This window comes from Brachyhypopomus gauderio, chromosome 17 (assembly GCF_052324685.1).
Source record: "Brachyhypopomus gauderio isolate BG-103 chromosome 17, BGAUD_0.2, whole genome shotgun sequence".
Lineage (NCBI taxonomy): Eukaryota > Metazoa > Chordata > Actinopteri > Gymnotiformes > Hypopomidae > Brachyhypopomus > Brachyhypopomus gauderio.
Window position 1 is genome coordinate 9,854,098 of NC_135227.1, and position 10,000 is coordinate 9,864,097.

Genomic DNA, 10,000 nt, shown 5'->3' on the forward strand with positions numbered 1-10,000 from the left:
ACACAGTGCACTGGCTCCTAGACGCAGCTACAGAACACACAGAGCACTGGCTCCTAGATGCAGGTACAGAACACACAGAGCACTGGCTCCTAGATGCAGTTACAGAACACACAGAACACTGGCTCCTAGACGAAGCTACAGAACACACAGTGCACTGGCTCCTAGACGAAGCTACAGAACACACAGAGCACTGGCTCCTAGATGCAGGTACAGAACACACAGAGCACTGGCTCCTAGATGCAGGTACAGAACACACAGAGTACTGGCTCCTAGACAAAGCTACAGAACACACAGTGCACTGGCTCCTAGACGCAGGTACAGAACACACAGAGCACTGGCTCCTAGACGAAGCTACAGAACACACAGAACACTGGCTCCTAGATGCAGGTACAGAACACACAGAACACTGGCTCCTAGATGCAGGTACAGAACACACAGAGCACTGGCTCCTAGATGCAGTTACAGAACACACAGAGCACTGGCTCCTAGATGCAGTTACAGAACACACAGAACACTGGCTCCTAGACGAAGCTACAGAACACACAGTGCACTGGCTCCTAGACGCAGTTCCAGAACACACAGAGCACTGGCTTCTAGATGCAGTTACAGAACACACAGAACACTGGCTCCTAGACACAGCTACAGAACACACAGTGCACTGGCTCCTAGACGCAGGTACAGAACACACAGAGCACTGGCTCCTCGATGCAGGTACAGAACACACAGTGCACTGGCTCCTAGACAAAGCTACAGAACACACAGTGCACTGGCTCCTAGACGCAGGTACAGAACACACAGAGCACTGGCTCCTCGATGCAGGTACAGAACACACAGTGCACTGGCTCCTAGACAAAGCTACAGAACACACAGTGCACTGGCTCCTAGACGCAGGTACAGAACACACAGAACACTGGCTCCTAGACGCAGGTACAGAACACACAGAGCACTGGCTCCTAGACGCAGGTACAGAACACACAGAGCACTGGCTCCTAGACGAAGCTACAGAACACACAGAGCACTGGCTCCTAGACGCAGGTACAGAACACACAGAGCACTGGCTCCTAGATGCAGGTACAGAACACACAGAGTACTGGCTCCTAGACAAAGCTACAGAACACACAGTGCACTGGCTCCTAGACGCAGGTACAGAACACACAGAGCACTGGCTCCTAGACGAAGCTACAGAACACACAGAACACTGGCTCCTAGATGCAGGTACAGAACACACAGAACACTGGCTCCTAGATGCAGGTACAGAACACACAGAGCACTGGCTCCTAGATGCAGTTACAGAACACACAGAGCACTGGCTCCTAGATGCAGTTACAGAACACACAGAACACTGGCTCCTAGACGAAGCTACAGAACACACAGTGCACTGGCTCCTAGACGCAGTTCCAGAACACACAGAGCACTGGCTTCTAGATGCAGTTACAGAACACACAGAACACCGGCTCCTAGACACAGCTACAGAACACACAGTGCACTGGCTCCTAGACGCAGGTACAGAACACACAGAGCACTGGCTCCTCGATGCAGGTACAGAACACACAGTGCACTGGCTCCTAGACAAAGCTACAGAACACACAGTGCACTGGCTCCTAGATGCAGGTACAGAACACACAGAGCACTGGCTCCTAGATGCAGTTACAGAACACACAGAACACTGGCTCCTAGACGCAGGTACAGAACACACAGAGCACTGGCTCCTAGACGCAGGTACAGAACACACAGAGCACTGGCTCCTAGACGAAGCTACAGAACACACAGAGCACTGGCTCCTAGACGCAGGTACAGAACACACAGAGCACTGGCTCCTAGATGCAGGTACAGAACACACAGAGCACTGGCTCCTAGACGCAGTTACAGAACACAGATTGCACTGGCTCCTAGATGCAGGTACAGAACACACAGAGCACTGGCTCCTAGACGAAGCTACAGAACACACAGAGCACTGGCTCCTAGATGCAGTTCCAGAACACACACAGCACTGTCTTCTAGATGCAGTTACAGAACACACAGAACACTGGCTCCTAGACGCAGCTACAGAACACACAGTGCACTGGCTCCTAGATGCAGGTACAGAACATACAGAGCACTGGCTCCTCGATGCAGGTACAGAACACACAGTGCACTGGCTCCTAGATGCAGGTACAGAACACACAGAGCACTGGCTCCTAGACGCAGTTACAGAACACACAGAACACTGGCTCCTAGACGCAGGCACAGAACACACAGAGCACTGGCTCCTAGACGCAGGTACAGAACACACAGAGCACTGGCTCCTAGATGAAGCTACAGAACACACAGAGCACTGGCTCCTAGACGCAAGTACAGAACACACAGAGCACTGGCTCCTAGATGCAGGTACAGAACACACAGAACACTGGCTCCTAGACGAAGCTACAGAACACATAGTGCACTGGCTCCTAGATGCAGGTACAGAACACAGATTGCACTGGCTCCTAGACGCAGTTACAGAACACAGATTGCACTGGCTCCTAGATGCAGGTACAGAACACACAGAACACTGGCTCCTAGACGCAGTTACAGAACACACAGAACACTGGCTCCTAGACGCAGTTACAGAACACACAGTGCACTGGCTCCTAGACGACGCTACAGAACACACAGAACACTGGCTCCTAGATGCAGTTACAGAACACACAATGCACTGGCTCCTAGACGCAGTTACAGCACACACAGTGCACTGGCTCCTAGACGCAGTTACAGCACACACAGTGCACTGGCTTCTAGATGCAGCTACAGCACACACAGTGCACTGGCTCCTAGACGCAGTTACAGCACACACAGTGCACTGGCTTCTAGATGCAGCTACAGCACACACAGTGCACTGGCTCCTAGACGCAGTTACAGCACACACAGTGCACTGGCTCCTAGACGCAGCTACAGCACACACAGTGCACTGGCTCCTAGATGCAGTTACAGCACACAGTGCACTGGCTCCTAGACGCAGCTACAGTGTCCTCATCGCTCGCAGCTAGCGCAGTTACTGTGGTTACTGCAAAAAAAGTTACATACTGGCTCAGATTTGTGGAATATGTCAGAAATTAATATCATGTAGTAACAATTACTAAATTAAGTTTCACACCAGAACATCCAAAATGTTAAAACAGCAGATTTTGCATAACAAATCCAAATCTATTCAGAAAGATAATGTGAAACAAAAATACTGCACACCAACACCTAAGGAAAAATACTACCTCTTTTTTTCTAATTCTCAATCATGCATCAGCTATCAATTAGCATTAGTGGACTAACAATACCTATAAATCATATAGTCATTACTGTCCAAAAAAGCAATCCATAGTTACTGGTAAATCTATAGGCTGTTTCAGAGACACACTATTCCCAACTAATTAGCCCTCCATGAAGCTGGACACACCGTCTCTGGCCCTCACTACTGATCCCAGTTCTTCTCACAGCCAGACACACCGACTCTTGTCTGAGACTGAGACTGAGCTCAGAGGTGCTAAGAAAAACGTGGAATTATACAAAACTACTGTATAGCTGATACAAAACCATTCCCATAGCAAAAGAAATAGAATAAAACAAAACATATAGAATAGAACAGAATGGGGCTTTTGTGTGCCCTCTCACCTTTGACTGAGGTGTTAGGCGGTGGTCCTTCAATCCGCAGGTTCCATGGTGGGTCACCCTGGTTGGCAAAGTCCCTCATCTTTAGGTAGCTGATGGTCAGGCGGATGATGGAGGCCTTGTCCAGCTGGCTGGTGATGGCTCCTGGCAGGGGGAGCATCTTGGCCAGCTCGTAGAACTCGAAGTTCTCCTTGCCCCGGCGGGAGCGTGCTGCGTCCCGCGACTTCTCCTTCCTCAGAGCCTGCAACCTGAGGAAGAGGAGGAGCTCAGGAGCGTTCACACAGCAGCTAACAGCTTACTCTAATCTTACTCTACTCAAATAATGGGTTCATTGAATAATGACCATTGATTAAGCTTAAAAGAAAACTAAACCATTACTACGTGTTGTGGGAATCCAGTAACAGAGCACAGTCACCAGACTCGGCCTCCTTCTCAACCCTTTTCAGATATACCTTTTCATCTTTTGAAAATGGACAGATTGCCATGAGCGTCTACAGACGTACAATACTGGCACACAAAGCCCCTCCAAGGGTGAGTATACAGGCACTGCATATCTGTGCTTGACTCTTTGCCATCGACAGTTCACCACATCAAACACGCTGCTCCATGCACGTCGCCCCCGCACCACGGCCGAGGTGTGATGGTGCAAAACGCCACCACCCTAAAGCTGCAGTCGCACCAACTTCATTGCGGTCCAGGGGGAGGCCTCGGCTCAACCGCTTCGGTCATTGGAATCCAGAAGTGGGTGGAAGTAGCGATTAGATCAGGCCCGGGATCCCAAGAGAGGCGGTCGCGTGAATGACTCTCGCACTGCTGCCTTTTACCAGACCTCCAGGCAGCAGGGCCGAGATCCTCTTACCCAGTGGAAGAGTTTAGTGGAGAATAACAATGCTGACCTGATGTTGTTTGGCTCTCAGGGTCTGCCTTGATATTATATCCAAAACCCGCAGCATAACAAGAGCGTGGAGCTTTGTAGTGGGCTATCACTACCACTGCAACACGCGCCTCAAGGCTTACTCTGAGATCTCATATGAGGTATGGAATCTCACACTATTTCATGAGCACTCTGTCCTTAAGAAACTATGCTTCAAGTTATTTTCAGTATCGACACCTTGTCTAAAAGCTAAACTGTGCTTTCATTGGGAAAAATATATATATCCCTCTGATCTGAGCCAAGAGCTTTTTTTTTTTTTCTTTTTTTTTTTTGAAAGGTACATGAATCTCAGGCATTTAAAGACCAAGTAACTACATGAGACCTGAGACGCTCCACTAATAACCTAATGTGCGGGCCACGGCGTGTTGTTTAGAGCTTTGTAAGGTTTGACTCGGCTGATTTATGTGATTCTCAATCAAACAACTTGGAACAGCCAGTTCCACACTTCCAAAAAATGGGACTGCCCACTTTCTGTGGCGTTCATCATCTCCAGACGTTCCGAATTAAGTCGGCAATAAATCAGCCCCGGATCCCTGGCCCTCCCCACCGGCCAACGCTTCCATTAATTTTTTACCACCACAAATGCAAAGTCGGTTAGAGCAAATGCTGAAAGATGAGGGCGCAGGAGAACATCTCGCATGAAGATGAGGAATGACTGCTGCTGGAGGAAGAGCACCTAATATCGTTTGTCTGCATATCTGTAATCTCAGCAGCTAACAAAACACAACACAGAACAGATCTGAAATGGAGCCCTCATATCCAATATAAACACACACACACACACACACACACACACACACGCATATGCAGACATGCGTGCGCACACGCACACACACACACACACACCCACACGCACACACACACCAGCCTGCTCTGCCGCTTTTGGAAACTGGGCTCTATATTGAGTATGCAAATAAAGTCCTTAGAAGCGGCCTTGAATTCTCCAGCTCTTCTCTGCCCTTTGGCCATTCATTCACAATGTATGCAATTTCCAGTGAAAACTCACCAAGCAGCGTTTCTTGCACCTTCACGAGACCGCTGAAACCTCCCTGTGCCTAATGCTACACACACCGTCGTCCAGATCAATTTATGTTGCTTTTCATAAGCATAAAAAAGTGTAATGGGATGATTTTACCACCAAATATAGACACACACACACTATGGCCCTACATCCCACTGGCAGATTGCTATTCTCCATCTTCTGGGCTGCAGCGGCACCAGAAGAAAAACACCATTTGATGGTCTGCTGCTCGGGCCGTATATAAAGCTAGTTGTAATGGTTGTTTGGAGGCAAAGTGCAACAGAGCAGCAGAATTTCATTTGTTCCGCAAACTTGGAAAGCATTATGTCGGCTTGCCAAATATTTCTCCAAGTGTCGGGGTTATGTGACCTTCACCCTGGCGACATATTTATCACATTCTACGAGAGTAAACGCAAAAAACATGAAACAAAATCATGGCAATATACACAAGCTGCCATCCAGTGCCTTTGTAAGTACGTTCCTGAGCAAAAGGATGAGGTAGCACTGACCTGAAGGTGTGAAGCTATTGCGGGTATAAGGATGAGGTTGCACTGAACTGAAGGTGTGATCATGGTTTAAGGATGAGGTAGTGCTGAACTGAAGGTGTGATCATGATTTAAGGATGAGGTAGTGCTGAACTGAAAGTGAGATCATGGTTTAAGGATGAGGTAGTGCTGAACTGAAGGTGTGATCATGGTTTAAGGATGAGGTAGCGCTGAACTGAAGGTGTGATCATGGTTTAAGGATGAGGTAGTGCTGAACTGAAGGTGTAATCATGTTTTAAGGATGAGGTTGCGCTGAACTGAAAGTGTGATCATGATTTAAGGATGAGGTAGTGCTGAACTGAAGGTGTGATCATGTTTTAAGGATGAGGTAGTGCTGAACTGAAGGTGTGATCATGATTTAAGGATGAGGTAGTGCTGAACTGAAGGTGTGATCATGTTTTAAAGATGATGTAGCAGTAAACTCAAAGTGTGAAGATGACCTGAGTTCTGAGTTTAGTTTGAGGGCCACTGAGATCCAGCTCAGCCCGTCAGAGCCTTGTGACACTACATTCGTCTCAATCTAGGGGGCAGTCATGGTCCAGTGGTAGGGAAATGGTCTTGTGACCGGAGGGTCATGGGTTCGATTCCCAGGCCTGAGGCCATGACTGAGGTGCCCTTGAGCAAGGCACCTAACCCCAACTGCTCCCCAGGCGCCGGGCTAGGGCTGCCCACCGCTCTGGGCATGTGTGCACCACAGCCCCCTAGTAATCACTAGTGTGTGTGTTTGTGTGTGTGTTCTAATTGCACAGATGTGTAAATGCGGAGGACAAATTTCGATTGCGGTGAAAAATCACAATTGACAAATATGGCACATTTCATTTATTTTACAGTGATTACAGTGATGTATAGTGACTGAACTATAGTGACTGCACTTTTCTCATGATGTTCTTTTTAAAGCATTTAAAGTTAGTGCAATTATATAATGGAAATACATGGAGGCCATGACAGGACTTAGTTACCACACATGGCCCTATAGGAAATGCACTGTTGACTGAATAGTACTGAAGTGGAGTCAAGACTTTTGTACATGAAGAGCCAAAATAATAATGAATGTGAATTCAAAATGTTGGAAAATCTCTCTTTATAAACAGTTTAGTTTCAAAAAGACTTTGGGAACACTGGTTTTAAAGAGCAAATTTCCCAAAGGTATTGACAGAACCACCACTGAGGAAATTAAGAATGGTAAGACCACTCAGATGGCCTTTATTAAGAATGGTAAGACCACTCAGATGGCCTTTATTAAGAATGGTAAGACCACTCAGATGGCCTTTATTAAGAATGGTAAGACAACTCAGATGGCCTTTATTAAGAATGGTAAGACCACTCAGATGGCCTTTATTAAGAACGGTAAGACCATTCAGATGGCCTTTATTAAGAACGGTAAGACCATTCAGATGACCTTTATTAAGAATTGTAAGACCATTCAGATGACCTTTATTAAGAATGTAAAACATGCTATTTCCTCTTGTTTCAAGTTGAAAGATCAGCTGAATAAGGCAGAGGTCAGTGTCTCATGAAACATCATTTGATTAAATATCAAAGAGGACAGCAGGGTATCTCAACATGACTTACGTAAACATCTACTGTTCACCTCACACACAACCATGCCCTATTTATCAAATGAGCTACTCACACCGGCACATTCCAGCTCTAAGAAAAAAAAAACTACCAAGCACTTTAAACTTGTGCAAATGATCCTCTAAGATTGCTGTAATTACCTTCATCACTGTCGAAAAGGCAGCCAGACAAGAAATGTCACTTTAGATTATCTTCCTGCTTCCTGAAGCAACAGATGACACCAGTGATCAGAGACGAAATGCCAAAACCAATCAATTCCTTTTGTGAATCTTCTCCTTGCTGCAGTAACATAGGCCATAGTCTGGGTTCTTCTGCTAATTAAACTAAATGTTATCTCTATGGTAACCTCATTAATATACTCATCGACTTAGTTACACCTATGTCTTGTGAGTGGTCATCACTGAGTTATGGTTATGAAGAAAAAATGATTGAGCGGAATGTCCCTAAATATGAATAACACTTAATAATATATGAATAACATAATAATATAAATTGCTGTTATTGTATGTGGATAATGGCAATAATGGAAAAAACATTTTTTTGGTGTATGAAATATTCCACAAAACAAACAGTTCTAATTTCCAGAGCATATAAAAACAAATAACCTAAATAAATGTAATATATTCAGATTGAAATCACTGGATCTACATGTGCCTGTGGTTAGCTGAAACAATGACACTATGTGGTAAACAGCTGCAACAATGGAAATCAAAACAGGACCACGGGCATAGCCAGTGGCGATGTTTAAAGAACCTGGAACAGTGCTCAGGCGTCCACTGCCGGTAAAGAGGAGGCCCACTTCTTCTGAGCTGCACTAATTCCCTTCAAGGTCTGTGTGGGTGCTCCTCTATCAATCAGTAAAGTGGATCTGTCTGTGCCAGGGATATTCGCTGTCCTCATTAGATCTGTCGTTCGAATGCTTGTCCGCGGTGACTTTGATATCCTGAGGACTGTGTGTATGTTTGTGTGTTTGTAAACACGTTTATGTGTTTGTGTGTATATGTGTGGACATGTGTGTGTGTGTATCTGTGTGCACGCATGCGTGCATGTATATATGTCTGAGTGCATACGTGTGGAGAGGGTCTAGCCCATGAGATCTATAGCTGTGTAATCTACAGCCTCGCTAATACCCTGAAGTCAAGCCTTTTGCAATTAGCAAGTGAGCATTAGCTCATGCTCGCTCTCCATCGATATTCACATAGAACACATTACAGGAAATGTGTACGCAAAGAATGAAGAACTGCAGTGATGTCACATCAGGGCCGTACATTCAGATGAAAAGCGAGGCAGCACGCGCTAAGCAGCCTCAGAGACACAGCGGGGCGGTGGGCTGGTGGTCTCCCCGCGAGGGCACGCCTGCTCAGCCCACAGTGACTCGCGCGTGTGCGAGAACACAATGTGGACGCCAGCAGGTCATTCCTTCACCTTCTCTTCTCTTTAAATACACATTTCCACATAAGGTGGAATGAAAAACAAGCAAAACAAGGATCTGGAGGGAGCCGCTCCGCTCCGGTTGTTGTTTTCACTCTCGCTGTGCGGTTGAAGCTATTAAAAGCAATACCTGCTGGAGCACAATAGGGGGAGAATAAAGGGGTTAGAGGGAGGAGAACACACAGCCCCAATCAGCCTGCCTGTGCCGCGTATTGATTATGACTACAATCATGAGGTCAATTTGAAAAATAATACCAACAAATTATGCAGAAGCTCTGTCGGAGGTGAATAATCCCCTTTTTCCCTGGAACACATCCTTTTCTATTCCTCACTCTCCCTCCTTCTCTTTTTCTATCTCTCTGTCCCTTTCTATCTCTCCCTCCCTCTTTCTCCCTCCCTCCTTCTCTCTCTATCTCTCTCCTTCCCCCTCTCTTTCTCTCCTCCCCCTCCCCAATCTCTCCCACCCTTGGCTACAGTGGCCTTGTAAGCTCTGTGAAGGCTCTTCAGAAGGCCACATCGGGAGTAAATTGTCCTCTTGTCTCTCCCAATAGCTTAGAGTGGCATATACTCTCCAATAGCTCTGAATACAATTTACTGAATACTTACACATACCAGCCTCTTCTGCCTCAAAGCAGTTTTGTGTCTCTTTTGCTTTGTGGAAGAGGGCTGCACAATAGGAAAGAACACAACGGCTGAGCTGCAAAGGTGTCTGCAAGCCGCATTAAAGCACTTCTATAGCAACCCTGAAACAGAGCTGAAAAATGCCCTAGACTGCATGTTGGCTAAACCATGTTAATTTCTGCAAAAATGGCCCTCAAGTTAGACGTGTCTTGAGCACGAGGGTGATAATTTCTATATTTAAACATGTGTTGC

At 46.5% G+C, this 10,000-nt stretch overlaps 1 protein-coding gene across 4 annotated transcripts in view; it reads right to left on the minus strand.

Moving 5' to 3' along the window:
- Positions 1–10,000, minus strand: part of npas3 (neuronal PAS domain protein 3) — a 236,134-nt gene that overhangs the window by 148,833 nt on the left and 77,301 nt on the right. For all 4 annotated transcript variants that reach the window (XM_076977899.1, XM_076977900.1, XM_076977898.1 and 1 more), the window contains exon 3: positions 3,622–3,866. In XM_076977899.1, the coding sequence (XP_076834014.1) occupies positions 3,622–3,866 (245 nt within the window). The remainder of the gene's footprint in view (positions 1–3,621; positions 3,867–10,000) is intronic.